General features: G+C 55.6%; 1 protein-coding gene and 2 long non-coding RNA genes across 3 annotated transcripts; all 3 read left to right on the top strand.

The window, feature by feature from the left end:
- Positions 1–490: 490 nt before the first annotated feature.
- On the top strand, positions 491–3,228 carry LOC116788688. The gene is made up of 3 exons (XR_004357723.1): positions 491–535; positions 955–1,078; positions 3,092–3,228. It is a non-coding gene; the product is annotated as an uncharacterized LOC116788688 (long non-coding RNA).
- A 7,077-nt stretch (positions 3,229–10,305) lies between these two features.
- Positions 10,306–16,868, top strand: LOC116787982 (antigen WC1.1-like). The gene is made up of 14 exons (XM_032690191.1): positions 10,306–10,376; positions 10,664–11,064; positions 11,154–11,468; positions 11,542–11,844; positions 11,919–12,233; positions 12,353–12,709; positions 12,782–13,090; positions 13,179–13,550; positions 13,631–13,810; positions 13,962–14,057; positions 14,269–14,352; positions 14,598–14,975; positions 15,162–15,320; positions 16,781–16,868. The coding sequence occupies exons 1-13, from the start codon at positions 10,306–10,308 to the stop codon at positions 15,275–15,277; spliced, it is 3,297 nt and encodes a 1,098-aa protein (XP_032546082.1). The 3' UTR covers positions 15,278–15,320; positions 16,781–16,868.
- Positions 16,869–20,764: 3,896 nt separating this feature from the next.
- LOC116788686 lies at positions 20,765–25,167 on the top strand. Its single transcript, XR_004357720.1, has 3 exons — positions 20,765–20,804; positions 22,978–23,107; positions 24,956–25,167. It is a non-coding gene; the product is annotated as an uncharacterized LOC116788686 (long non-coding RNA).
- Positions 25,168–27,598: the final 2,431 nt, after the last annotated feature.

Below are 27,598 nucleotides of genomic sequence, written 5' to 3'. Positions count from 1 at the left end.
AGCCAGGCCAGTGCTCACCCCCTGCCTTCCTCCAGCCTCCCGTGTTTCCAGTTCCCATCCCTGCTGGACACACACCCTGTTCCCCAACAACCCCCCTTCCTGTTCTCTCTCTGTGTCTCCCCTCACAACTCCCCTCCTCTGATCTCCAGGTGCCCAGGCCCCTGTTTCTGAGGGGCATTCCTGGGCTGCTGCCCCCCCCCATTCCTTATAAATGAAGTGCCAAGAGCCCCAAGTGCAGAGAGGGCTGCAGGGCATCAGTGCCAAGAGCTGCCCGTGTCTGCCTGTGTTCCTGCAGTTCTCCTTCCTGTTCTCCCTGGGCTGGAGGGACCTGCCTGCCCTGGGTTTATTGGAGCAGAGGGATGGCATTAAATTTGTGCAGAAGGGATGTTCACAGACACTCGTTTTCTGACAGGCAGTGCCCTTTTCCTTCTGCCTTTCCCAAGTTTTTCCAAGGGCTGTACAGCACAGGGATCCATGTGCTGGGACAGTGATTGGCAGGAGGAAGGGGAGCCTTGGCCTCACCTGCCCAGCTCAGGTGGGGGGCACAGAACTGGGGTGGGCTGGCAAGGCATGAACATATTTCTGAGTTCTGGAGTGCCTTGAAACCTTTCCCTGGCAGGTTTCTCTCCCTCATTTCCTGGGCTCCAGCATCCCAGGTGTCTCTTCCTTTGTCCAAAGTCCAATGGCAGAGGATGGACTGACTCACAAGGGGGGTTTGGAATGAAAAGGGTTCTGTTCCAATGGGGCAAGGAATGCAGGAAGAAAGGTGAGCCTCCTTTTAATGCCTGAAAGAGATAGGAATGAAAATGCTGGAAAAGGTCCCATTTTGTTTGGTGTCCCCCCTGGATTTTTCATGGCTAAAACTGTCTAGTGAGCAATCAGAACAGAAGGGTGAAGGGCAGGAGCCTTTGACTTGCCCAGTGCACTTAATTGCCTTGTTCTCCTCTCTTCCAGGCCAGGACCAAGCCCTGATCCAGCCCAGCTCTGCCAAGTGCCCTGGGCTGTGAGCAGCCCAAGGCAAGAGGCTGCAGCCCCGCCGGCCGGCGCTGGGGGCTCCTGGTGCTGCCCGTGGGCTGGGGTAAGTCACAGGGACACGTTTCTCTCCTCCTGGGGTTGGCATTTGCTCCCTGGGCACTGGATGTGCAAGGAAGGACGGAGTAGCAGGGAAGGGGAGTGTTTCCAAACTGTGTGAATGTTGCCCCCAGGTTTGGGCTGGAGCAGCGATGGGGGTGGTTGGGTTTGGCCTGGGCCAGTCGGGGTCAGCCATAAACGACCCACCAGCCCCTGAATCCTCACTGGACATGTCCAGCCCCTCAAGCTGTTAATTTTCAACAGAGGACAAAGTATTGGTACTTGCTTCTGATCTGTGGAGAATCTCCTTTGGGATGATCAACCAGAGAGTGTATCAATGCAAAGCATCTTTTTAGGTCTTTGTTTGTTTGTTTGTAATTTCCTCTCTGGCTTCAATGAGTTTGGTGTGCTCCTGTTAAGGAAGCAGTGTGTTTTTATCTTGAAATATGGGGTGGTTTGGTTTGTTTAGGGGTTTTTTCCCCCACTGACTCGGGCCTTCCAACTCCTGATGGACTGGAGTGATGAGTGCTCTCAGCCCAGGGTTTTTTTTAACATTGTGTGGCTTTCCCTCAGCTGTGGGTGAGGAATTGTGCAAGCAAGGCCTGTGTGCCCGTGGGTGTCCCGTGGCAGGGCTGTGGCAGGGCTGGGACAAGGACTCGTGCAGGGACCCAGCTGGCACTGGAGCTGCTGCCATTCTGAGCCACTGCCAAGGGCTGGGTAGAGACCATCTGGGAGGCTGTTGCCAGCATTCCATTGGGAGCTGGATCTCCCTCCAGCTGCAGCAGCCAGGGGAGGGTTCTTCCTTGTGCAGCCCAGTGGCTTCTGCTCAGCCTGGCCCAGAGTGGGGCTGGGGCAGGTTCTCCAGGGAGCTGGAGCCAGCCCTGAACGGGGCTCTGGAGAGCAGGGAGCTGCAGCGACTGAGGTTTGCAAAGCTGGGCTGAAGTTTGTCAAAGCAGCAGAACATTCTCATTCTGGTGGGTTTGTGGAGCCCGTGTTGGTGCCCAGGAGAACTGGGTCAGACTGGGGTTTGTGGTGCAAGAGCTGCCCCCCTAAATGTGGCAGGCTGTGTGTGCTGGCAGTGAAGTGCTATCCCCAGAGGCTGATGGTTTCTGTCTCCAGGGATGCCCAGGACGCTGCTAATGCCCAGGGATCTGCTCTGGGTCCAGGCTGTCCGTGCTGGAGGGCCCTGGTGGCTGCAGTCCCTGAGCCCGCAGAGACAGAGAGAGCCCCGGCCCGAGTGGCCTTTGGCCCCTTGTCCTGAATTTGGGGTGAGCCTGGGAGCGTGTGGAGGGTGAGAATGAGGGCTGTGCTTCCAGTGCATCATCCCTGGGAAGATCCTGTTGTTCCAGAGCGCTGGGGACAGTTTGGGCTTGGCAGCTTCAGAGCTGGGTTGGAGCAGCCCCTGGAAAGAATCAGGAGAGTGGAGGTTTGTCCCAGTGGTGCTTTCACGCCCCACTGGACAGTCTGGGCTTTGTGGTTGAGGTTGTCCTGTATTTGCTCTGCAGATAAGGGGCCCTTCCCAATTCAGCCCAGCAGATCCCAAGGGCTCTGACAGGAATATTTGTTCTTCCTTTCCCTTTGGGATACCTTAATCCCCAAACTGCCATGAGCAATTCCTTAATTTCTCCTGGAGAAAACCAAGTGTCAGAGGCAGTTTGCCAAGGAGGCCAGAAGTGTCTTTGGAGCAGAGAGTGCTGCCAGCTGCGTGTGCCTGTCCCCAGCCTGGCACTGCCCACAGGGACACACTGGGCACTGACCATGAGAGGGAACAAAACCACTGCCTGACAGAGGGTTTGTCCTGTGCCATCAGGCCTTGGGCAGAAATTGGACTGGGCAACTCCATCAGCTGCTCTTCCCCCACAAAGCACCATCCCCTGGGCATTAATGACCTGCCCTGTGCCCACCCCTCACTGTTCACCCAACTGAAACCAAAGCAAGGCTTGCTTTGCTTGGAACAACTTAAAATAACTTTAAAACAAAATAAATCACCGTTTTCTTCTTTTTTTTTGTTTTCTTTTAGATGCTGGAATTGCCTCTCTGGGTGTGTGCTGAGCTCTGGCTGCAGGGGACTGTCAGGCCTTGGTGGCTGTGAGTTCCTGTTCTTCTCCCTGGGAAACTGGAAGGAGTTATTCCTTGGATTGCAGAAATGTTTTCTGAAACCTGTCCCCTTCTTCCTGCCTTGTGCTGACAGATCTTCTCTTCTCTTTGCATGTACAGCTGTTCCCTGCTGTCCATTCCCTGGCCTGAATTCCTTGCAGCTCCCAGCTGGGGAAACCTGGGAGAACATGGCAGGGACAGAGGTGACATTTGTAGCTGCAACCTTGGGGTAATTTGGAGGGGGGACAGCAACTGTTTGTGTAGGAAAAGGTGAGGTGCTGCAGAGGGGAGGGAGGTGCATTTTGGAGGGGTCCCACTGAGGGGGGAGTGGAGAGCCTGGGGCTGGAGTGTGAGTTCTTAAACAGGGAACAGGGGAAGGATGCTTTGGAGGGAAACACTGAGGGAATGTGTTGGGATGGAATGGAAATTTGGGGCACCAGGAAGAGAAAATCGGTGATGGAGAGGCAGGGACATGTTGGGGGTAAAACTTGATCTCATCTGTAGAGAACAGAATGACCATTTAGAGGTGCAGTGAGGCAGTCAGTGGTGGGCAGGGAGGGAAAATTCTGTTTGTAAACTTTGAGGTCACGTGGAGCAGAGAGAATGTACATCCTGAGGTAAACTGGGGTAATCAGTAGTGGACACGTAGGGAAAGTTTTGGGGGGGAAATGTCTGAGGTAATCTCCATGTTAGAGAATGAATATTGAGAGGTGAACAGGAGGTACTCAGTGGTGGACCTGTAGGGAAAATTGTGGGGGTCAAATCTGTGGCAATGTGCAGCAGAGGGAAGGAACATTTTGGAATCAAGTGAGGCAGTCAGTAGGGGAGAGGCAGAGAAATTTCTGAGGGTCAAACTTGAGCAAATCTGCAGGGCAGAGAATGAATATTTGGAGGTCCAAAAGAGGTAATCAGGAGTGTGCAGGTAGGGAAGACTTTGGGGGTTAAAAAGGAGATAATCTCTAGGGATAGAATGATCTCCCCGCGTCGGGCGGGGACCCCGGCAGTGGTTCCCGGGGTCACCGTCAGCGCCTCCCAACCCTCCCTTCCAAGGACACGGCCCCGTGTCCGTCACAAGCGCTGGAATGGGGCCCGGGGTAGGGGGGAGGGCGCAGGAGAAAGATGCGGCCCCCCCGCCCATGGCCCCGGCCCGTGACCCCGCCCCGTGCGCGGAGCCCCCGGGAGCCGAGGGGACGTTCCCCGTTCCCCGTTCCCCATTCCCCATTCCCGCTCCCAGCGGCCCGAGCCGGGGGGACTTTCCCCCTTCCCCGTTCCCGCTCCCTCACGGCCCGACGGCAGCGGCCCCCGGTGGGCGGGGGCGGCAGCGCAGCCCCGGGGATCGAGGGGGGCTGGAGGCGGCCCAGGAAAGGACCCCCCGCTCCCCCCGGGGCAGCTCCACAGCCCCCCTGCCCTCTCAGCCACGGGGGCCCCGCTGCTCCCCCGGCTGGCACAGAGCCCCCTGCCCATGGCTGGCAAATCAGGGCCAGGGCTCGGCCTCGCTGGTGCCGTGGCACAAAGGAGCTGCGGGCACCGCTGCACCTCCCAACCTCCCCGGGAGGAGAAATCAATCCTGGAGCAAGATGCTTTTACAGCACGAGGTGGCAAAGAGTAAAAACCCAGAACACACTTCCCCGTGTGTTGCTTGCCCTTGCAGTTGTGCCCCAGAACTTCTTCCAGAAAAGCAGAGGACACCCCAAAGCCATGAGCAGGCGAACCTCGAGGGCTTCCCGTGCCCCCTCTGTGCCCCGGGGGTTCCCCCCCTGCTCGTGTCCCCCCAGCAGGGCCTGGCCCTCCCCTGGGGCTCAGCGAGTTCTCCTGCCTGGCTCCCACCACCTTTCCTTGAGGGACATTTTATGACCAAAAAAACCCCCCTCATTAACTCTATTTTATCCCAAAAAGGTTCGTTCTGTCCTCTAGAGATTGCCTAGAATTTTCACTCCAAAATATTCACTGAACTTTTATGGAGCACTTCGAGTTTTACCCCAAAATCTTCTCTGCCTCTCCACTACTGATTACCTCATTTTTCCCTCCAAGTGTTCATTCTCTGCCAATATAGATTACCTCAAGTTTTACTCCCCAAAATTTCCCTACCTCTCCACTGCTGACTGCCTCAATTTATCCCCAAATGTTCATTCTCTTTCCTACACATTGCCCCACATTTTACCCCCCAAATTTCCCCTGCCTGTTCACTACTGATTGCCTCATTTTTACCTCTAAATATTCACTCTCTACCCTGGACATTACCTCAAATCTTTTCCCCTAAAACTTCCTCACCTGTCCGCTACTGATCACCTCAGTTTACCTCATGATGCACATGCTCTCTCTGCTTCAGATTACTTCTGATTTTACCCAAAAAAATTTTCCCTACTTGTCCACTACCGACTGCCTCAGTTTACCTCTAAATGGTCATTCTCTACCCTAAATGACATCAAGTTTCACCCCCAAAATTTTTCTTCTTCTCTTTTTTACCCCGAGAATGGCCATTCCCTTCCATAAACATTACCTCAGCTTTGCCCTCAAAAATATCCCCTTCTGTCCCCTGTCCCCAGGCTCTCCTCTCCCCCCTCAGTGTGACCCCAGCGTGCAGCCCCCTGCAGCCAGAGCTTGAGCTCAGCACGCTCCCTTATCAATGATTTGCTTTAATTAACCAACTCAAATGAACTAATTAAAAACCAATCAATATTATATTATTCTTTTTAATCAAGATATATATAAATACTGCAGAATACAGAATACAAAGGAACCTTTTTAGCCTCCAAAACTCTTAAAAGAGATATACAGGGCATGGCTGCACTGCACCTCCAAACCAAGGACGATTAGGAGAAAAGAAAAACCCAGACTGAGATTCCTTGGAGATTGGTGCAGCTGCTTCCATCCAAAAGAATCCTTGGTCTGCATGAACACCTGCCTGAATCCTAGGAACCTGTGATGTCATCAATATTAAAAGCAGATTTCCATGGAGAATTAATGAAATGCAGAAAATTAAACTGAAATGTAAACGAACAGTTCCCCCAGCTCAGCAGGTTGCAGCATCCAAAAGAAAATGAACAGAAAGATTATGGACTGGGATCATCACCAATCCCAAATCCCTAGTGTGGAATACCACTCTGCTTGGTTTTATAAATCACCACTTTTCTTACTGGACAAACCCACCAACTTCAGTTCAAATTCACCAAGTTCAGAACTGCAGCCACATGGATTTTGCTGCCCCAGGTGTGTGGTGGAACCCAGGAAAACACAAAGGGTGTGGTCCTGTGGGAATGTTCACAAGGCACCACAGGGATCCGATGATGGATGAATTCCAACTGGCAGAGGGGAAATTCACACTGGATAACGGGAAGGAATTCCTGGCTGTGAGGGTGATGAGGCCCTGGCACAGGTTGCCCAGAGAAGCTGTGGCTGCCCCATCCCTGGAAGTGTCCAAGGCCAGGTTGGACGGAGCTTGGAGCAACCTGGGCTGGTGGAAGGTGTCCCTGCCCATGGCCGGGGGTGGGAGTGGATGATCTTCAAGGTCCCTTCCCACCCGACCCTTCCGGGACTCCACGATTCCCGCTGCCCCCGGAGCCAGCAGCCCCTGCCCGGTGCCAGCCCGCGGTCTGTGGCTCCCCGGTGTCCCCGCCGTGTCCCCCCGCCGAGCCGGTCCCGGCCCTTTGTTCGATCCCCTCACGGCCCCTCAGCTCCCGCCCCGCTCCCCTCAGCCTGCCCTGGGCCGGCGCTGGACCGGCCGCTCCCGGCACCGGGGAGGCCCCGGGGGAGCCCCGCGACCGCCCGGCGGGACCCGCCCGTCTCACCCCGGTCCCGATCCCGATCCCGATCCTGATCCCGGTCCCGGTGCCGATGCCGATCCCGATCCCGGTGCCGATCCCGATCCCGATCCCGATCCCGATCCCGTCCCGGCCGTTCGGACGCTCCCGCCGCCCCGTCACGTGACCCGCCCGCCTGCGCGCGCAGAGGCCCCGCCCCGCTCGGGAGCGCGCGCGGGAAACGGCTCCGGGAACGGGACGGGAAGGGACGGGATGGGAATGGGATGGGAATGGGATGGGAATGGGATGGGAATGGGATGGGAACGGGTTCGTGCAGATCAGCCGTGGGGCAGCGCGGCCTTTCTTTCCGATTTCCTTTTCTCTTCTCTTTATGCCCTTTTATTTTCTCCCCCCCCTTTTCATTTATTTTTACCATTTTTCTTTTTTTCCCATTTTCTTTTCTTCTATTTTTCTTGTCCCTTTTTCTTTTATTTTTTTTCCTCCCCTTTTCTTCTTTTTTTTCCTCTGTTTTTATTTTCTCTCCCTTTTTCTTTCCTCCCCTTTTTCTTTTCTTTCCCCCTTTTCCTTTCTATTTTTCCCCCCTTTCCCCCTCCTTTTTCCCTTTTTCTTTTATCTTAGTTTTCCTTTTATCGCATTTTCCTTTTCTCTTTTCCACTTTTCCCTTTTTTGCCATTTCTCTTTTTCTCCCTTTTTCTTTTCTCTTTTCCTATTTTACTTTCTTTCTTTTTCCCATTTTCCCCCTTTTTCTTTTCTCTCTTTCCCCTTTCCCTTTTTCTCCTTTGACGCTCAGCCCTGTGCCTCATTCAATTCAGCTGCCCCAGGGCACGAGGACATTCCTAAGCAATAAAAGCCCCTCTCCCTCTGTGCCATAACTCACAGCAGGGCCCGGGAACAAACAGCTGGAGACACATCTGGAGCAGAGGCTGGGATCCCGCAGTGGAAGCCCCTTCCCTTGGGATGTGTGTCCAAAACAAGCCTCAATCTACTGAATTTGAGGGAAGCCCTTTGCCTCGAGGTCTTGCTGGGCACAGATTGGAGCCGCTGGTTCTTGGCACGTGGAAACAAAATTTTCCATGAATTTTTAAAGTTGGACAACGGAATAATTTCTGTCCGAGCCCCTGTTCCCACTGCAGATGTGTGGCTTCACCTGCTACTTTGATTCAATATCCAAGGCAACATAATAAACTGCACCAAAAACTCACTTCAGTTTTTATAGTTGTTGATCCTTTAGTATGTAAATATACTGAAAGAAAACAAAACCAGCCAAAAAAGAGGAAAAATAATGCTCCTGTGTAGTGCTCCTGAGGAACTGCTGCAGCACTCTCTGCTGGTTAGTAATGCACAGAGAATTGCCTTAGGAAATTGAAAATTCCAGGTGTAACACCTAAAATAATTTCTAATTTAGGTACTGTTTTCCTAATTAAAATACAATAAATTCCTCTGAAAAGCCAGGACATAGAAAAATAACACACAGCAAAGGGGAAAAAAATCATATTATGAAAACTCTTCCCAAGTATTTTAAAAAATTATTTCACTTTTAGTATGAGTTTCTCAGTCACCAGTTTAAACAGAGCAGCCAGTACTCCCCACTGGAAGCAGGAAGAGTGATAAATCCACTGTTTAATGAATTTTCACCTGCCAAACAGAAGGAAAAAGACAAAATACATAAACACTGCAACACAGGGAAACGTTCTTAAATTCAACATATTGTACAGGATACAAAGATTTGCAGTTGCAGAACTGAGAGCTGGGCCGGGGTTGGTGCTTCTGCTCCATAACTCGGCCAGGGGGAGACCAGACCCATCAGAAAAACTGTTTGTTCAGGTCATTTCCAGGCAACCAGAGCTGTCTCCCCCAGGGACATCAGTGGGGATGGGCACGAGGGTTACAAACAGCAAAGTCTGTGCAACATCAACCTGTCCTTGTCCCGATCCCGCTGAGCAAACCTGGAACCGTGGCTGCTTCCTGGCAAACGTGGCCTTAGAGCGGCAGCTCTGCAGGGGAATAGCCGGGCTCCAGGAGGCACTGGGAGGCTGTTCCAGCAGGAATTCCCCATGGAATTGCAGGCTGTAGGTAGAATTCCTCTAAACCTGCAAAGCTGAGACCGGAACCCAACCCTGGGCCCCGCGCAGAGAACAATCTTTGTGCTGCCGTGTCGGCCAAAGCCGCTGCACTGAGAGATCTTGGCAGCCTGAGGGAGGGCATTCTCTCCATCCCAGCAACCAGCATCTCCCCAGGGGACAATCCAAGTCCCAACCAATTCCTTTGGCCTTTCCCCAGGGACAGTGACCCTTATTTGGTCCTGCTCTCCCACGGTTCATTTTGGGGGATCCATTTGTGCTGGTTTACGTTCCACGACTCCGCCCACAGCTGGAGATTTGGGGTTGTGCTTCTCTACTCCCAGCAGGTTCCCTAAGGAGCCAGATAGTCCAACAATCCCCTTGTTTGACTTTCTAGGTGAATTCCACACAAGTCAGTCCCCCATTCCCTATCCAGGCTGTGAGTACTCGTGCCCTTGGCACAATTGACTCTGGCTGGGCAGGAACTCAGAGCAGGAGACACGGGGCAGAGTGGATCAGCTGCCCAGGGAACCTCCAGGATTCTCACAGAACAGCAGCATCTGTGCTAAAAGCAGTTGAGGTCCAGGAAGAGACTGGGCCAAACCAAGACAAATCAGTATGGCTTCTGAGGGTTTTCCAGGCTTCGCCAGCAGCCTTGGAAGTAGTGCCAGTGAGTTCTGATGGGTTTCTGGTGGGTCATTGCTTCAGTCTTCTCCTTTTCCCCAAACCTCTGGTGTGTACTTTCTGAGCTCAGCTGGAAACAGATTTTCCAGGAAACAGAAATCCTTCTCCTCCTGAGAAGCGACATTTTTTGAACTCCCCATCAGAGCAGATCTTCAGAGGTTTCTTCCCAGCAGTGAAAGTCTCTGGCGTTGGGACCGTGACGGCAGGGAGCCGCAGGAGCGATCAGATTGGGACATCTCCTTAACGCTGCGGCTCCCGAGGCTCCCGAGCTGCAGCGGGACAGAGCCGCGGGGCGCGGGCAGCGCAGAGCGGCGGCGTTATCGGTACCGGCGCAGGTGGCAGGAGCCGCGTGCGGTCGGTGCCTCGTCCGCGTCCCCGGCGGGCGGTAACCGCCTCCTTCCTGCCCCGGCGGCGAGGCGAGCGCGGGGGCACAGCTGCGGCAGCCCCGCCATGTGCCACCGCCCGCGCGAGGCACCGGGACCCGCCGCCCCCGCGGGGAGCCGGGGGCTGCTCCCACCGCCCGGGGAGGGGGCACCCGGGGAGGGGGCCCCGGGGCTCTGCCTCGAGCCGCTCCTCGGGGCGGTCCCGTGGAGGCTCCGGCGGGATCGGGGCTGAATCCTGTCAGCGCGGGGATGGCTCTTGCCGGGCTCCAGCGGCAGAGTTGGAGCCACGGGGGGGTACAGGAGGGGCCCCCTCGGCCCAGGTGCTGGGGGGGGGCGGCTCCCCCCGGGGACATCCGTGTGCCGGCCCACTGTGGCGAGGTGTGTGACGCCAGAAGCGGAGCCGAGCCTCATATTTGGGCACGAAGCAGGTTATTGGAGGCCGTGGCCCCGCAGCTGGGCGATCGCCCGGCTGATAAAGGCTCCCCTGGTGCTGCCGCCTGCACCGGCTCCGGCGCTGCCGCTACATCATCCCCTGCCCGCGCTGGGGGTGCGGGACCTGTCGGGGATGGGGCTGGTCCGGGCGCTGGGGCTGCTGCTGTGCCTGCAGCTGTGTGGGGGTGAGTGGCGGGGTGGTGGGAGCGGGGACCCGCCGGTGCCGGGCCCGGCTCAGGCCCCTCCGTGCCGCAGGCTCCGGGCAGCTGCGGCTGGTGGGGGGCGGCGGGCGCTGTGCCGGACGCGTGGAGGTGAATCACGACGGTGAGTGGGGCTCCGTCTGCGTCTACGACTTCGACTTGGAAGCCCAATGGGCCACCGTGGTGTGCCGGCAGCTGGGCTGTGGCCGCGTGCTCTCGTCGTCCCCGTACGCCCCGTTCGGGCAGGGCAGCGGCCGGATCTGGCTCCAGCCCTACTTCTGCCGTGGCACCGAGGAGGTGCTGGAGGACTGTCCGCACTTCGGATGGGGCCAGCACTACTGCGGCCACGAGCGGGACGTGGGGGTGACCTGCAAAGGTGAGGGGGACAGGCTGGCCGTGCTGGGACCCCCACCTTGTGCTGGGGTGTGCCGGGCAGGGCTGAGCTGTGCGGATGTCCCGGTGCAGAGTCCATGGAGCTGAGGCTGGTGGGCGGCGGTCCCTGCGCCGGGAGGGTGGAGGTGAAGCTGCGGGGACACTGGGGCTCGGTGGGAGATCGCAACTGGTTCATGGAGGACGCCGAGGTGGTGTGCCAGCAGCTGGGCTGTGGCTCGGCTGCGGGCGCCTACTCTGCCCTCGACCGCTTTGGCACTATAGCTGGGCCCCTCAACCTGGCCGCGGTGGACTGCAAGGGGGACGAGGCCACACTGTGGGACTGCAAGATCCGCGGCTGGGGACCATACAACGGTACCCATGAGTTCGACACTGCTGTCATCTGCCAAGGTAGGAGCCAGGCTGGGAGGGACGCAGCACTCCCAGCAGATCCCTCAGTGCCAACTCTACACTGCTCCCGCAGGGTTTTCCCGGCTGGTCGGAGGTGACAGAGCCTGTGCCGGGCGGTTGGAGGTGCGGCAGCGCCAGGCCTGGGTTGGCGTCTGCGCGGAGCACGTGGACATGAAGGTGGCCCAGGTGGTGTGCCGGGAGCTGGGCTGCGGCGCGGCGCTGGCCATCCCCGGCAGCGGCCGGTTTGGGGCGGGAACGGGGCCGCTGTGGGAGGGGGGGTTCAACTGCAGCGGCACCGAGCCCCTCCTCAGTGCCTGCGGCCGGCGGGTGCCCCACGGCCAGGGCTGCACTGGCCACGCCACCATCATCTGCTCCCGTAAGCACCGGGGACAGCGGGGGGTGTTGGGGGTCCCCCCAGCATCACCCCCCTGAACGGCCTTTCTGCCACAGCCTACACGGGCTTCCGGCTGGGGAACAGCAGCTCGGGCTGTGCCGGGCGGGTGGAGGTGGCGGTGAGGGGCACGTGGGGGTCCGTGTGCGCCACCGACTGGGACCTGCCCGATGCCGACGTCCTGTGCCGCCAGCTGGGCTGTGGCCACGCCGTCACCGTGCCCCCGGGAGGCTCCTTCGGCAGCGGGGACGGGCCGCTGAGGCTGGACGCCTTCGGCTGCAGCGGGAGCGAGCGGCACCCGGGCGAGTGCCCCGTGGCGGTGCTGGGGGAGCCCCCCTGCAGCCCGGGGAACGCCGCCGCCGTCAACTGCTCAGGTCTGTGTGGCACCTGTGGGAAGAGGCTCCAAGGGCTTTTGGGACACCCCAAGAACTGGGAGCGGAGCACTCAGGGCTGTTTTGGGATGAGGGGAGGGCTGAGCCAGGTCATTTTACAGGCATCGTCAATTCCCTGCGGCTGGTGGAGGGTGAGAGCCGGTGCGACGGGTGGCTGGAGTTGGCCATAAGCCCTGGGGTCTGGCGCCGTGTGCCAGGAGAGGTTTTGGCTGAACGGAATTTCAGTGTGGTGTGTGGGAGGCTGGGCTGTGGTGGGCTGGACAGGAGCGATGCTGTCGTTGGTACGGTCCCCGTGTGGAACATGAGCGATTCGGAGCAGAAAATTACAATAGAAGTGGTCCACACTCTCTGGAAGATGACCAACCAGGAGATGCCTGTCTGGCTAAACGACTTAATAGTCTGGAACATGACCACCGGGCCAACCGACATCCCTCATGGGGCAGCCATCGTCTGCTCAGGTGGGTGTCCCGAGAAGGGGCGGGGTGCTGGTGCCCCGAGCAGCCCCCAGCCCGGTCCTTCCGTGCCCGCAGGCAGCCGGCGGGTGAGGCTGGCGGGCGGTGCCGGGCGCTGCGCCGGGCGCGTGGAGGTCTATGCCGGTGGCACGTGGAGCAGCGTGTGCCAGGAGCGCTGGGACCTGCAGGCCGCCGCCGTTGTGTGCCGGGAGCTGGGCTGTGGCGCGGCTCTGGAGGCCCCCGGCTCGGCGCGCTTGGGCCCCGGGCCGGGCAGAGCGTGGCCGTACGTGGTTGAGTGCGCCGGGAGCGAGGAGTCTCTCTGGGAATGCCCACGCTCGGAACGGCGCGAGTGCGAGCGCGGGGCCGGGGCCGGGGCCGTGTGCTCAGGTCAGTGTCGGGTGTCCCCGGGGCGGGGAGCAGCAGAGCCCCCCGGGGGGTTCCCGGCCGTGCCGTGACCCCCCTGCACCCCTCGCAGAGCAGCTCTCCCTGCGGCTGGCGGGCGGGCGCGGGCGCTGCAGCGGGTACCTGGAGCTGCTCCACGACGGCACCTGGGGCCGCGTGTGCGCCACCGGCACCGGCCCCGGCACCGCCGCCGCCGTCTGCCGGCAGCTGGGCTGTGGGGACGGGGGGCAGCTGGCACCCGCCCCCGCCCAGCAGCCGGCCCCCGCCTGGCTGGCCTGGGTGGGCTGCGAGGAGGGGGCCCGCTCGCTCTGGGGGTGCCCCTCGGCACCCTGGCACCTGCAGGCCTGCGGCCCCGGAGGGGACGCCTACGTGGTTTGTGCGGAGGACAGTGACAACCCCAGCGAGCCAGCCACCACCCCGTGCCCGGACGGGGCCACCTGCACAGGTAGCTCTGCCCGTGCCAGCAGCCCCCCCCCGGGCTGGCTAGGATCCCCCTGCCCTCACTGCCTGGCCGTGTCCCCACAGCTGTCCCCAGCAGCAGCGGCCCTGCGGTGGGCAGGGGGACTGTGCCGGTGCCAAGCGGGCAGGTGGCCAGGGGGACTGTGCCGGTGGCGGTGGTGCTGTGCGTGGTCCTGGGGACGCTGCTGTGCCTGGCCCTGGGCGCCCTGGCCGTGCTGATGTGCCGTGCCCGCCCTTGGCGCCGAGGTGGGTCCCGGCGGGTGGGTGCCGGGGCAGAGCCGCTTTGGGGGTTCCAGGGGCTCTCCCAGTGTGGAACGGCTCGGAGGGTGGGCAGTGGGTGAGCCCGGTGCCACCCACGGTGCCCACGGCCCTGGGAGAGCGCTGCCTCTTGTTGCAGGCGCCGGCAGAGCCGTGGGTGCCATCCCCGACGCCATCTACCAGGAGCTGGACTACAGCGCGATGCCGGAGTACCAGGAGGTGCCCAGTCGCCCAGGTCGGTGCAGCCCCCGTGCCCCAGCTCTGCCCGGACAGGGGGGCTCTGCCCCACAGTCCCACCGCGGCAGCGGGTCCTGGTGGCACAGCACTGGCTCCTCCCCGTGGTGTGGGGGGTCCCTGGGTCCCATCACAGCCCTGCTCAGTGGCTGAGGTTGTGTCACCCGCGGTGCCACCTCTGGCCACCCCAAGACCCTGTTTTCCCCCTGCAGGTTCCCCGCGGGAGGGCTCGGTGAAGAATCTGCTGTATTACCCTGGGGACAGCATGGAGGGGAGTGACAGCGGGGCAGTCCCAGGTAGGGGCACAGGGCAGGAACCCAGTGGGGAGTGCTGGGGAAAGGGGACACGGCAGGGCTGGGGAGCTGAGGGGACACGTCCCCCCTCGTTAGTGGGCAGAGAAGCATCACCTTTCCCTGAGGGACCAAGGGCCACCAACACATCCCTGGTGGCACAGGCAGAGGGGGATGGCACAGGCAGAGGGGGATGGCACAGCCAGTCCCTGCCATGGGCACCAGGTCAGTGGCATGTACTCCTGTGCCAGTCCCAGCCCCCCCCGCCCTGCCTGGGCACGGAACCCCGGATGGCTACGACGATGCCACAGCAGGAACCTCGGATGGCTACGACGATGCCACAGCAGGAACCCCGGATGGCTACGACGATGCCACAGCAGGAACCTCGGATGGCTACGACGATGCCACAGCAGGAACCCCGGATGGCTACGACGATGCCACAGCAGGAACCCCGGATGGCCACGACAATGCCACGGCTGGAACCCTGGATGGCCACGACGATGCCACGGCTGGAACCCTGGATGGCTATGACGATGCCACGGCCGTGCCAGAGGAGTCTCCCGCTCCCAGCACTGGGGACATCTCCGAGGGAGTGGCACGGAGGGGCTGGATCTGTGTCCCACCCACAGGTAAGAGGGACCACAGCTGCCCTGTCCCCCCTGCAGAGCCACTCCACAGGGGTTTGGCTGCAGTGGCGAGCTGGGATCCAGCACCAGATCCACGGGGGCTGCAGAAACACAGAAACACCCCAGGTGGGGTCTGGAGGGGGGACACGGAGCTGTCCCCCTGAGGCACCTGCCTTTGCTGTCGCCAAGGTGGGAGCTGCCCCCCTCCAAGTCCCCCCGGAGCCACAGGGGACCCCCCGGGACAGCCCCCGGGGCACATGGACTGTGATGATGTCGGCACCGGCGCCCTGGGGACGTCGCAGTGAGGATGTCCCAGCCATGCCCCATCCCTGGGGACACGTGTGCAGGGTGGGGGGCTCTGTGTCATCATCTCTGATAATGTCATTTGGGGCACTCTGGTGTCACTGGGAGGGTGGTGTTGCGGTGGAGAAAATGAGTGGGGAATCAAGGGAGTTGGGTGGGTTCCCCCAAAAAGGGAGGGGACAGCCCAAAAATGCCTTAAAATTCTTAGAGAGGGGTTGCATGTGTCTGTAAAATACTAATACCTTTTAAATTTGTTATTTTAAAATCTATTGATGAATAATATCAATTCATATGAAAACTGATTTCAAAATAAAACCCCACACCTGTTATAAGATATACAGGATTTTGAGATATGAGGAATTCCAAGTGTGGATCCATAGGGTTTGAAAATTCAAATAAAACTTTTGTACGAATAAGTTAAACACTGAAGGGCCGGGAAATGTGAGGCAGGCACTCGCTGTGCAGCAGCAGGGGCAGCTCGGGGGTTGTTCCTGTCCCCTCCCTGTCACCCCAGGGCGGTGGCACCGAGTGGGGAAGGAGCAGCCGGGCCGGGCTGGGGCTGGGGGTGTTCCCGGGGTACTCGGGACTTGTGGTCTCCCGTCTCTCCCGGGGGCGTAAAATGAAAATTCTGAGGTAAAACAGGCAATTAGTGTGGGACATTCTGGGGTAAAACCTGAGCTGGTCAGGGGAGGTTTGGGGGTCAAACCTGAGTTCCTGTTGTGATAAACTGAGAAAATGATTTGGGCTAATTAAGAGAAAACAGTGTAAGGTCAATATGACCTGGAGAGAGAAAAGAAAAACAAATTGTAAAACTTAATTGGGCCCCTAAAAAGAGATGAAACAAGTTACCTCCCTTTTACCTTGTGTAGGATTTATAGTGAGAGAATTTTGTTTAGTTAGCTAGATAATAGCACCTTTCTTAAAATTTATAACTTTGTATAGATAACAAGCAAACATCTGCTGAATGTCTGATTTGGCAATATATTACGGATGCTTAGAGATAACATTCTTGTTAAGAAAATATCTGTTGAATGTCTGACCTAACAATATTATGGATGCTTATAGATAACATTCTTGTTAAGAAAAACATCTGTTAAATGTCTGACTTAACAATGTGTAATGTTTATGCTTATGTATAATGAATATTCCTGAAGTAGCTGGAAATAAATGTAGAACAACTGTCTTCTTTGGGTGTGACAGGCACTGGGAGTTGTTGAACACCCTCCCTGATCACCCAGGGCTGAATTTGCTTTTATCATATAATAAATTCAGATTGGAAATCACCCGACTGGGTTTCTATTTCTCACACTGTGCAGGGGACAGAAGGAAAGTTTGTGAGGGAAAAGCAGAGGCAAATTGGGAGGGGGAGCAGAGGTGACATTTTCCATAGAATTGCTGAGGTAATTTGGATGAAACAATCCTTTCCAGTGTGCTGGGGCTGTTCCCAAATGCCATCCCCTGGCTCGTAACTCGGTAAGATTGTGTTCCTCCAACCCAACCGCCAGGTGCAGCTTTGGTGCTCCTGTGTGCACCTCTCGCCTTTGCCTCCTGAGACCATCCTTGTGTTGCAGCTCAGTAAAGTCCATTTTGGTGTTTATTGGTTTTGATTATTGTGTGTAACAAAAGTACTGTTCAGTTTCTGTAAACCATTCCCCTCCTTCAATAGCTGCATCATTGGTCCAAAATTTATGTTCATAGACAATCCTTTTCCAGCAGCAAACACCATTTTCCTGTTCCGGGTTGTTTGCAGGGCGGGGCCGCGCTGAGGGAACGGGGGCGGGGCCGCGCCGAGGGGCGGGGCCGGGCGGAGCGGGCGGGGCGGGGCCGCAGGGCCAGGCGGGCTGGGATTGGGCGGAGGCGCTCGAGTGCTGATTGGGCAGCGCTGCCGGCCCGCGGTACATAAGGGCCGGCGGGGCAGGTGCGGGCGGTTGTGTGTGAGGGCTGAGGGTGCGGCCCCGCTGCTGCCCGGGCTGCGGAGGGGAGAGCGCCTTGGCCGCTGGGTTTGTGGACCGGGGGAGCTGGGGGCGTTTAGGGGCGCGTTTGCTGGGCAGCGGGGGCCGGGTAAGCCCCTTACCTGCCGGGTGCCCCCGGGTGGAGCCGTGGCAGGGCTGCGGGGCTGTTGCTCTCTGGGTGTCTCAGGGTTTGCCTCGGAATCCCAGAGCCTTTCCCCGTGCAGGGTTAGGAGGCAAAGACTGGTCTCAGTTTCTTGGTGCTACATTAATGCTTTTTGCTCCTTTTCTGTGCAGCTGTGCCCTCGCTGGGGCTCAGCTCAGGTCAGTGCCCCGCGGCTGGTGGAGTGTGGCGAGTTGTGCTTCCTGCCGGGCGGGAGCTGCCTTGGGAAGCTGCTCTGTACCCACGGCTGTGCCGAGCCCGGGAGCTTGGACAGGTAAGGGCAGGGCCCGTCCTGCCGGTGAGAACTGGGTTTGGCTGGGGGAGGATGGAATGGAGTGTGTGCCTGTTAACTCACAGCTGGGAGAGACCCCGAGCAGGTTTGGTGCCATGAGAGCAGCTTCCAAAGATCTTGGCTGTTGGAGAAATGTCCAGGAGAATCGGTTCCCTTTTTGCAAGGAGGCAGTTTGCAAGGACAGGGGGGTTGCTGTGCTCTCTAGCGAAAATGCTCCCCTTGGGATATCCAGGGTGAGGCAATGTTGGCCACGTGTGGGCTGGAGCAGAGGTGTGTGGGTGCCTGTGTGTGACACCCGTGGGTGTGCAGGAAGGGGGTTCTGGTGCCGTTGGAGCTGCCAGGGAGCCAAAAAGGGCACAGTTGTCTGAAAAAGGTGAAAGCTCTGTTGGCCTCTGTTGACACCTGCACCAAAGGAGATGCAAATTTTCTCCCTCTTGGTTGCACAAAGCTCCCAGGAAAGGAAGCTTTAGATTCCAACTAACCTTTATGCTAAAAGTTTCCTTGCTCCATCAGCAGGATGTCGAGTGCCACCGTGTCCCTGAGGTCACTCTTTATCCTGCTGGGAGAGCATGAGGTGGATGGAGAGGATCCCCAGATATCTGCAGGCACAAGGGACTCGTACAGCTGTGATTTTCCTACAGCCCTTGTGAGATGGACTTTCAGGGTACCACGGGTAATGTGCCAGCTCTCCTGCTGAAGCTTTTGTCTCCTGTATTTGAACACAAAGAGTAGAACTAAAGTCAGGTCTCTTCTGGAGTGTTACACTTGTGCAAAGCTCTTTTCCTCTGTTTATGTTCTGTTTTGGAAAACACAGTCTGGGTTTCCTGTGCACTTCCTGTTAAATGATTCCATGAAAGTAACTTTGTACTGAAAGTGGAAAGGAGCTGTCTGTTGGAGGTCATATGTCCATGATAAAAGCTTTATGCTTTTTCAGTCAATAAGTTCCTAAAATATCTTAGAGTGTCAGAATGCCTGACTTCTAAAATTCACCAGTTGAATCTTGGAGGTTTCTTTGAAGAGCTGATTTCAGGCAGCAGAATTGGCCCCCCAGGAGGGACTCTGTGCCTGCTCTCCTGTGGCTCCAAGGGATCTCTGGGCCTTCACGCCGGCACCGAGATTTTCTCGGGAAGGGCCTCAGATCCCTGGACCAGTTTGGGACACAGGCAAGATCCCCCTGCCTTTAGAAATGAGGCCTTCTTGGGGCTTCCTGCCCGTCCACGTTGGTGGGTTCCAAAGAAGGACTCTTAAAATGCCTTTTGGGCTGTGCATTGAACCCTTGGCAGCAAATTGGGCCCCCTGGAGGGACAGTGCTGTTGGTGCCCCCCGGGCTGGGGCACCCCGAGGACTCCAGCGCGCACCGAAAGGATTATTCGGGGAGATCCTCGGGGTGCCCGGCCCTGGGGAGCTCAAAGCAAGGTCCCTGCAATGGATTCAGACATTGCTGACAGTATCCCAGGGGAACCTGTCCCTGCTAGACATGGAGCTTTCTCATGGGCTGTAATTGGGTGATAAAAGTGATACTCCAAGTGCCAAAGAAGTGTGGGATTGGGATTAAGAAATGAGCAGTGATGGTACAATTGGCTGTTTTCTCTTGACTGTAATGGTGAGAGCTGCAGGAGTGCAAGGTGTGTGTTCCAGTCCCCAGCATTTGGTTTGCACATGTCCTGGTCAAATACAGGTTCAACTTCCTCAGTCCTTGACACAGTAGAGGGAGAATGAAGGACTGGCACTTTTTAAGGTGATTGGTGTGACAGGGGTTAAACTGGGAAAACATTGGGTAATTCCTCAGTTTCTGTATTTGCCAAAAACCCCCAAACCTGTGCTAGGAAGAGATGGACTGGAAAACTTGAGGTAAAAATGAAATTGAGAACTGGGGCTATTGACACTGTAATTCCTGAAACTAAATGTGTCCAAGCAGCAGCTGTTGTTGTGCAGGGAATAACTCCTGTCAGCAGCAAGGTCCCGACTGAAGTGGCAGCTGCAGTTGTTCCTGTGGTGTGGGCCAGTGGAATTGCAGGAGAGTGGAAGAGGGCAGAACCTGTAGGTATTACCCCTAATGTGGGATCTCTCCTGGTAAGGCCAAGCCAGTATCCTTTAAAATCAGAATGCCAGCTTGGATTGGTTGCAGGAACAGCTAAATTTGCTCCTCCTGGTTTGCTTGTAGGACGTGAATGCAAGAACCTGCCAAGAAAACCAATGGCCAAGGTGATGGATTAGTGCAGGACCTGAGAGAACCCCCTTAAATGACAACCTGGAGTAGTTTCCAGTATTAGATTGAAAAGATGGCCTTTGCTGCATCTGCTTGAGCAAGGAAAGCCAAGAAACCTTTACTTTTGCAGGAGAAAACCTAGGCAATGGAAAGGAAGCAAAGAAGCCCTGTGACTCCTCCCTGAGCCCCAGACAGCCCAGGAACTGCCTCCCTGGGAATGGTGGGACGGGCTGGACTCTGGATTGCTCCCTCTGGATGTGTGGTAAGACTGTTATGCCAACTTTTAAGAAGAGCCTGTAAGAATTTGCTGCCTTGTCTAGATGGTGCAAGGGCAGCCATTAAGCAGCTGAAGCATTCCTTGAGGAGAGCTCTGGGTCTGCCAGATGTGTCAGAGCTGTTGGAAGCATCTTTGGTGGGGAGGGCAAAGAAAGGCCAAGGTGTGCAGTGACCTCCCTGAGAAGGGACTTTGAGTTAATGGCATCCCTGATGGTGACCTTTGTGGGCTGTTCCCCTGTAGGGCAGGTGATGGTCCCAGCTACAGCGATGGAAAAAATGGTTAAAAGGGAGCCCCAAAATCTGGAAATCCTCCTGGAGGCTCTTGGCCAAGAGAGTTTGCTGAGTTCCCCCTGACAGAAGGACAGTGATAGCTTTTGAGTGCTAGGAGATCCTTTGAATAGGTAACCTTGAGTGTGTCCTTGTTGCCCCAGTAGGCCTTGTCCAACTCCCCATTTTCCAGGAGATATACCTATTAAAGTTTAAAATGCTCTTCCTAATCCTTTGTTGGCTTGAGGCTCTCCCCTGCAGGAACTGCAGGAACTCCTGGTGCCGCCTGGGCCGATGGATTGGACGCCCCAGCCCCTCTGTTCCTGCCCAGCCACTGGGGCCGTGTCGAGTGGTGGCACTGCCAGCCCTGCAGGTGAAGGGGAAAGGGCCTTTGCAGGTCTTCTTGGTCACATTTATAGCAGTTAATTTTGCAGAAAAAGGACGTTGGGTGTATTCTTCTGGAGTTAAGAAAGCTGCTTTTGATTGTTGAGCAGAACAAAGTGGATCCTTAAGAGTTCCCATCCATGTTTGTGTCTCAGCCTGTGTTATGATTCAGGGCTGTCAGTTGTTGTCACTGAGGACTCAAACTATGCTTTAAATAATGACACACTGGCCTGATGGCCCAGTGTCAAGAAAAAAGGGGGAATGATATCTGAGTGTTCAGATGTAAAAGGAGCTAATCCTTTTTGCAGTGGGATGTAGCCTGGAAACTGCCCAGATCTGAGCCAAGTGATTTAAAGGGACCAAGCAAGGGAGGTGAAGAAAGAAGGAAGAAAGGAGCTGAGGCATCAGCCAAGCAGCACCAAGTTCCTGTGTAAGCAGGTGAGTTGTGTTGATATTCCTCAGGCAGGCACTGAGGACTTGGAGAGCTCCAGAGAGAGACCTGGGAAAACCTTGGTGAAGGCCCTTGGAAACCTTATAAGGGTAGGTGTGTGTGGTAATAAGTGTTGGAAAATGTCCTGAATATGGAACAGGAATGCAGCGCAGGGAACAAATATGAATCCTCCTGTAATGCTGCCATATCAGCTGCAGTGGAGACACCTCTGTGTGCCCTTTGGGAACTGACTGCCAGGGCACCTGGCGGGCTGGAATGATTCAAGATCATAGTAATAAAAGAATGCCTGGCTTCTAAAACTCACCAGTAGAGTCTTTGAAACTTGTTGGAAGCGCTGTTTTCAGGCAGCAGAATTGGCCCCCAGGAGGGACTCTGTGCCTGCTCTCCCGTGGCTCCAAGGGATCTCTGGGCCTTCACGCCGGCACCGAGATTTTCTCGGGAAGGGCCTCAGATCCCCGGACCAGTCTGGGACACAGGCAAGATCCCCCTGCCTTTAGAAATGAGGCCTTCTTGTGGCTGCCTACCTGTACACGTTGGTGGGTTCCAAAGAAGGCCTCCTGAAATGCCTTTTGGGCTGTGCATTGAAGCCTTGGCACCAAATTGGGCCCCTGGAGGGACAGTGCTGTTGGTGCCCCCCGGGCTGGGGCACCCCGAGGACTCCAGCGCGCACCGAAAGGATTATTCGGGGAGATCCTCGGGGTGCCCGGCCCTGGGGAGCTCAAAGCAAGGTCCCTGCAATGGATTCAGGCATTGCTGACAGTATCCCAGGGCTACCTGGCCCTGCTAGACATGGAGCTCTCTAATGGGCTGTAATTGGGTGATAAAAGTGGTGCTCCAAGTGCCAAAGAAGGGTGGGATTGGGATTAAGAAATGAGCAGTGATGGTACAACTGGCTGTTTTCTCTTGACTGTAATGGTGAGAGCTGCAGGAGTGCCAGGTGTGTGTTCCAGTCCCCAGCATTTGGTTTGCACATGTCCTGGTCAGACACAGGTCCAACTTCCTCAGTCCTTGACACAGTAGAGGGAGAATGAAGGACTGGCACTTTTTAAGGTGATTGGTGTGACAGGGGTTAAACTGGGAAAACATTGAGTAATTCCTCTGTTTCTCTATTTGCCAAACTCACCTAAACTTCTGCTAGGAAGAGATTGAGTGAAAAACTTGAGGTAAAAATGCAGTTGAAAACTGGGGATACTGACACTGTAATTGCTGAAACTAAATGTATCAAAGCAGCAGCTCTTGTTGTGCAGGGAATAACTCCTGTCAGCAGCAAGGGCCCGACTGAAGTGGCAGCTGCAGTTGTTCCTGTGGTGTGGGCCAGTGGAACTCCAGGAGAGTGGAAGAGGGCAGAACCTGTAGGTATTACCCCCAGTGTGGGATCTGTACTGGTAAGGCCAAACCAGTATCCTTTAAAATCAGAATGCCAGACTGGATTGGTAGGAAGTTAATGTTGCAGAAAAAGGACGTTGGGTCTCTTCTTCTTGAGTTCAGAAAGCTGCTTTTGATTGTTGAGCAGAACAAAGTGGATCCTTAAGAGTTCCCATCCATGTTTGTGTCTCAGCCTGTGTTATGATTCGGGGCTGTCAGTTGTTGTCACTGAGGAGTTAAACTATCCTTTAAATAGTGAGACACTGGTCTGATGGCCAAGTATCAAGTGAAAATGGGGAATGATACCTGAGTGTTGGAATGTAACATGAGCTAATCCTTTTTGCAGTGGGATGTAGCCTGGAAACTCCCCAGATCTGAGCCAAGGGATTTAAAGGGACCAAGCAAGGGAGGTGAAGAAACAAGGAAGAAGGGAGCTGAGGCATCAGCCAAGTAGCACCAAGTTCCTGTGTAAGCAGGTGAGTTGTGTTGAGGTTCCTCAGGCAGGCACTGAGGACTTTGAGGGCTCCAGACAGAGAAGACCTGGGAAGACCCTCGGTGAAGCCCCTCGAAAACCTGATGCCCCTGGGTCTTTCTGTGAGCCTGAGCTATTGCAACCCTGGGGATGGCTTTGGTTTCTTTATCTCCTCAGAGTAAAACTGTATGGGGGAGTCTGTGATCTCCCTGATTTTTGTACCATAACTGAAACTTGGAAGAAAGCTGACCTTGTGTAATTTCCCAACTGACTTGGCCTGGTTGAACCAGCAGTGCCAGATGGTTGTAGTGTGCAGGTTATTGTTTGTGTCTGAGCTGTTTGGTGTTGACTTGCCAACCGAGGCCATGGAATGTTATGGTCCCAATATTTGGAGGTAGTGCCCTGAATTAGTAGATTTCTGCCTGGCTCCCTGATGTCTGAGTTTTGAGATGTACCAAGAACTGGTAGTTTTTGCAGTGGGATGTACCCTGGAAACTGCCTGGAGCTGAGCCAAGGAACTGAAAGGGACTAAGCAAGCAAAGTAAAGAAAGAATGAAGAAGGGAACTGAGGCAGCAGCCAAACAGCACCAAATTCCTCTACAGCCAGGTGAGTTGTCTTGAAGTTGATAAGGTGGCCACTGAGAACGTTGGGGGCTCCAGGCACAGGTGACCACCAGAGACCCCCGATGGAGCCCCTCAGAGACCCTATAAGGGTTTGTGTATATGGTAACAGGTGTTGGGAATGTCCTGAATATGGAACAGGAATGCAGGGAAGGAAAATGAGCCCTCCTGTAATGCTGACCCCTCCCATCAGCTGCAGTGGAGACACCTCCGTGTGCCCTTTGGGAGCGGATTGCCAGGACACCCGGCGGGCTGGGATCATGGCAGGGTGTTGTAAGCAAGGAATGCCAGGCTTCCAAAACTCACCAGCTGAGTCTTAAGAGGCTTCCTTAAAGAGCTGAAATCAGGCAGCCAAATTGGCCCCCAGGAGGGACTCTGTGCCTGCTCTCCCATGGCTCCAAGGGATCTCTGGGCCTTTACGCCGGCACCGAGATTTTCTCGGGAAGGGCCTCAGATCCCCGGACCAGTCTGGGACACAGGCAAGATCCCCCTGCCTTTAGAAATGAGGCCTTCTTGTGTCTTCCTGCCCGTACATGTTGGTGGGTTCCAAAGAAGGAGTCTTGAAATGCCTTTTGGGCTGTCCATTGAAGCCTTGGCAGCAAATTGGGCCCCCTGGAGGGACAGTGCTGTTGGTGCCCCCCGGGCTGGGGCACCCCGAGGACTCCAGCGCGCACCGAAAGGATTATTCGGGGAGATCCTCGGGGTGCCCGGCCCTGGGGAGCTCAAAGCAAGGTCCCTGCAATGGATTCAGGCATTGCTGACAGTATCCCAGGGGTACCTGTCCATGCTAGACATGGAGCTCTCTCATGGGCTGTAATTGGGTGATAAAAGTGGTGCTCCAAGTGCCAAAGAAGTGTGGGATTGGGATTAAGAAATGAGCAGTGATGGTGCAATTGACTGTTTGCTCTTGACTGTAATGGTGAGAGCTCCAGGAGTGCCAGGTGTGTGTTCCAGTCCCCAGCATTTGGTTTGCACTTGTCCTGGTCAGACACAGGTCCAAAACAAAACAGAATTAGAGAATGGCACTGTTAAGGTGATTGGTGTGACAGGGGTTAAACTGGGAAAAATATTGGGTAATTCCCGACTCTGTCTATTTGCCATACTTGCCCAAAACTCTGCTAGGAAGGAATTGATTGGAAAAGTTGAGGTAGAAATGAAATTGAGAAATGGGAATATTGAAACTGCAGTTCCTGAAACTAAATGTGTCCAAGCAGCAGCTGTTGTTGTGCAGGGAATAACTCCTGTCAGCAGCAAGGGCCCGACTGAAGTGGCAGCTGCAGTTTTTCCTGTGGTGTGGGCCAGTGGAATTGCAGGAGAGTGGAAGAGGGCAGAACCTGTAGGTATTACCCCTAATGTGGGATCTCTCCTGGTAAGGCCAAGCCAGTATCCTTTAAAATCAGAATGCCAGCTTGGATTGGTTGCAGGAACAGCTAAATTTGCTCCTCATGGTTTATTGTAGAAGGTGAATGCAAGAACCTGCCAAGACAACCAATAGCAAAGGAGATTGATTAATGCAGGACATGAGAGAACCCCCTGAAATGACAACCTGGAGTAGTTTCCAGGATTAGATTGAAAAGATGGCCTTTGCTGCATCTGCTTGAGCAAGGAAAGCCAAGAAACCTTTGCTTTTGCAGGAGAAAATCCAGAAACTTGTAAGGAAGCAAAGAAGCCCTGTGACTCCTCCCTGAGCCCCAGACAGCCCAGGAACTGCCTCCCTGGGAATGGTGGGACGGGCTGGACTCTGGATTGCTCCCTCTGGATGTGTGGTAAGACTGTTATGGCAACTTTTCCAAGAGTCTGTAAGAATTTGCTGCCTTGTCTAGATGGTGCAAGGGCAGCCTTTAAGCAGCTGAAGCATTCTCTGAGGAGAGCTCTGGGTCTGCCAGATGTCTCAGAACTGTTGGCAGCATCTTTGCTTGGGAGGGAAAACACAAAGGCCAAGGTGTGCAGTGACCCCCCTGACAAGGGACTTCCAGGTAATGGCATCCCTGCAAGTGAACTCTGTGGGCTGTTCCCCCTGTAGGGCAGGTTGATAGTCCCAGCTACCATCATGGGAAAAATGGTTAAAAGAGAGCCCCAAAAGCTGGAAATCCTCCTGGAGGCTCTTGGCAAACAGAGTTTCCTGAGTTAACCCTGAAAGAAGGATAGTGATAGCTTTTGAGTGCTAGGAGATCCTTTTAATAGATAGTCTTGAGTCTGTCCTTGTTGTACCTGTAAGCCTTTTCCAACTCCCCATTTTCCAGGAGATATACCTATTAAAGTTTAAAATGCTCTTCCTAATCCTTTGTTGGCTTGAGGCTCTCCCCTGCAGGAACTCCAGGAACTCCTGGTGCCGCCTGGGCCGATGGATTGGACGCCCCAGCCCCTCCGTTCCTGCCCAGCCACTGGGGCCGTGTCGAGTGGTGGCACTGCCAGCCCTGCAGGTGAAGGGGAAAGGGCCTTTCCAGGTCTGGTTGATCACATTTAGAGCAGTTAATGTTGCAGAAAAAGGACCTGAGGTATGTTATTCTTGAGTTCAGAAAGCTCCTTTTGATTGTTGAGCAGAACAAAGTGGATCCTTAAGAGTTCCCATCTGTGTTTGTGTCTCAACCTGTGTTATGATTCAGAGCTGTCAGTTGTTGTCACTGAGGAGTCAAACTCTGCTTTAAAGAAGAAGACACTGGCCTGATGACCAAGTGTCAAGAAAAAGGGGGACTGATATTTGAGTGTTGAGATGTAACAAGAGCTAATCCTTTTTGCAGTGGGATGTAGCCTGGAAACTGCCCAGAGCTGAGCCAAGGGATTTAAAGGGACCAAGCAAGGGAGGTGAAGAAACAAGGAAGAAGGGAGCTGAGGCATCAGCCAAGCAGCACCAAGTTCCTGTGTAAGCAGGTGAGTTGTGTTGAGGTTCCTCAGGCAGGCACTGAGGACTTGGAGGGCTCCAGACAGAGAAGACCTGGGAAGACCCTTGGAAACCTTATAAGGGTAGGTGTGTATTGTAATAAGTGTTGGAAAATGTCCTGAATATGGAACAGGAATGCAGGGAACAAATATGAATCCTCCTGTAATGCTGCCATGTCAGGTGTGGTGGAGACAGCCCCGTGTGCCCTTTGGGAGCGGATTGCCAGGACACCCGGCGGGCTGGGGTCATGGCAGGGTGCTGTAAGCAAGGAAAACCAGGCTTCTAAAACTCACCAGCTGAGCCTTAGAGGCTTCTTTGAAGAGCTGAGTTGAGGCAGCAGAATTGGCCCCCAGGAGGGACTCTGTGCCTGCTCTCCCGTGGCTCCAAGGGATCTCTGGGCCTTCACGCCGGCACCGAGATTTTCTCGGGAAGGGCCTCAGATCCCCGGACCAGTCTGGGACACAGACAAGATCCCCCTGCCTTTAGAAATGAGGCCTTCTTGTGTCTTCCTACCCATCCATGTTGGTGGGTTCCACAGAAGGCCTCTTGAAATGCCTTTTGGGCTGTGCATTGAAGCCTTGGCACCAAATTGGGCCCCTGGAGGGACAGTGCTGTTGGTGCCCCCCGGGCTGGGGCACCCCGAGGACTCCAGCGCGCACCGAAAGGATTATTCGGGGAGATCCTCGGGGTGCCCGGCCCTGGGGAGCTCAAAGCAAGGTCCCTGCAATGGATTCAGGCATTGCTGACAGTATTCCAGGGCTACCTGTCCCTGCTGGACATGGAACTCTCTAATGGGCTGTAATGGGGTGATAAAAGTGGTGCTCCAAGTGTAAAGGAAGTGTAGGATTGGGATTAAGAAATGAGCAGTGATGGTGCAATTGGCTGTTTTCTCTTGAATGTGACTGTAAGAGCTGCGGGAATGCAAGGTGTGTGTTCCAGTCCCCAGCATTTGGTTTGCACATGTCCTGGTCAGACACTGGTCCAACTTCCTCA

Source organism: Chiroxiphia lanceolata, chromosome 6, assembly GCF_009829145.1.
Source record: "Chiroxiphia lanceolata isolate bChiLan1 chromosome 6, bChiLan1.pri, whole genome shotgun sequence".
In the NCBI taxonomy this organism is placed as follows: domain Eukaryota; kingdom Metazoa; phylum Chordata; class Aves; order Passeriformes; family Pipridae; genus Chiroxiphia; species Chiroxiphia lanceolata.
This window is presented reverse-complemented; position numbering and strand designations above follow the sequence as displayed.

Excerpts from the sequence above, each read along its gene's own strand:
- LOC116787982 (XM_032690191.1), top strand. The coding sequence starts at position 10,306 with ATGGCTCTTGCCGGGCTCCAGCGGCAGAGTTGGAGCCACGGGGGGGTA. Across the intron at positions 14,353-14,597 it reads TGACAGCGGGGCAGTCCCAG|TCCCAGCCCCCCCCGCCCTG; the intron begins GTAGGGGCACAG and ends CTCCTGTGCCAG. Across the intron at positions 14,976-15,161 it reads GATCTGTGTCCCACCCACAG|GTGGGAGCTGCCCCCCTCCA; the intron begins GTAAGAGGGACC and ends GCTGTCGCCAAG.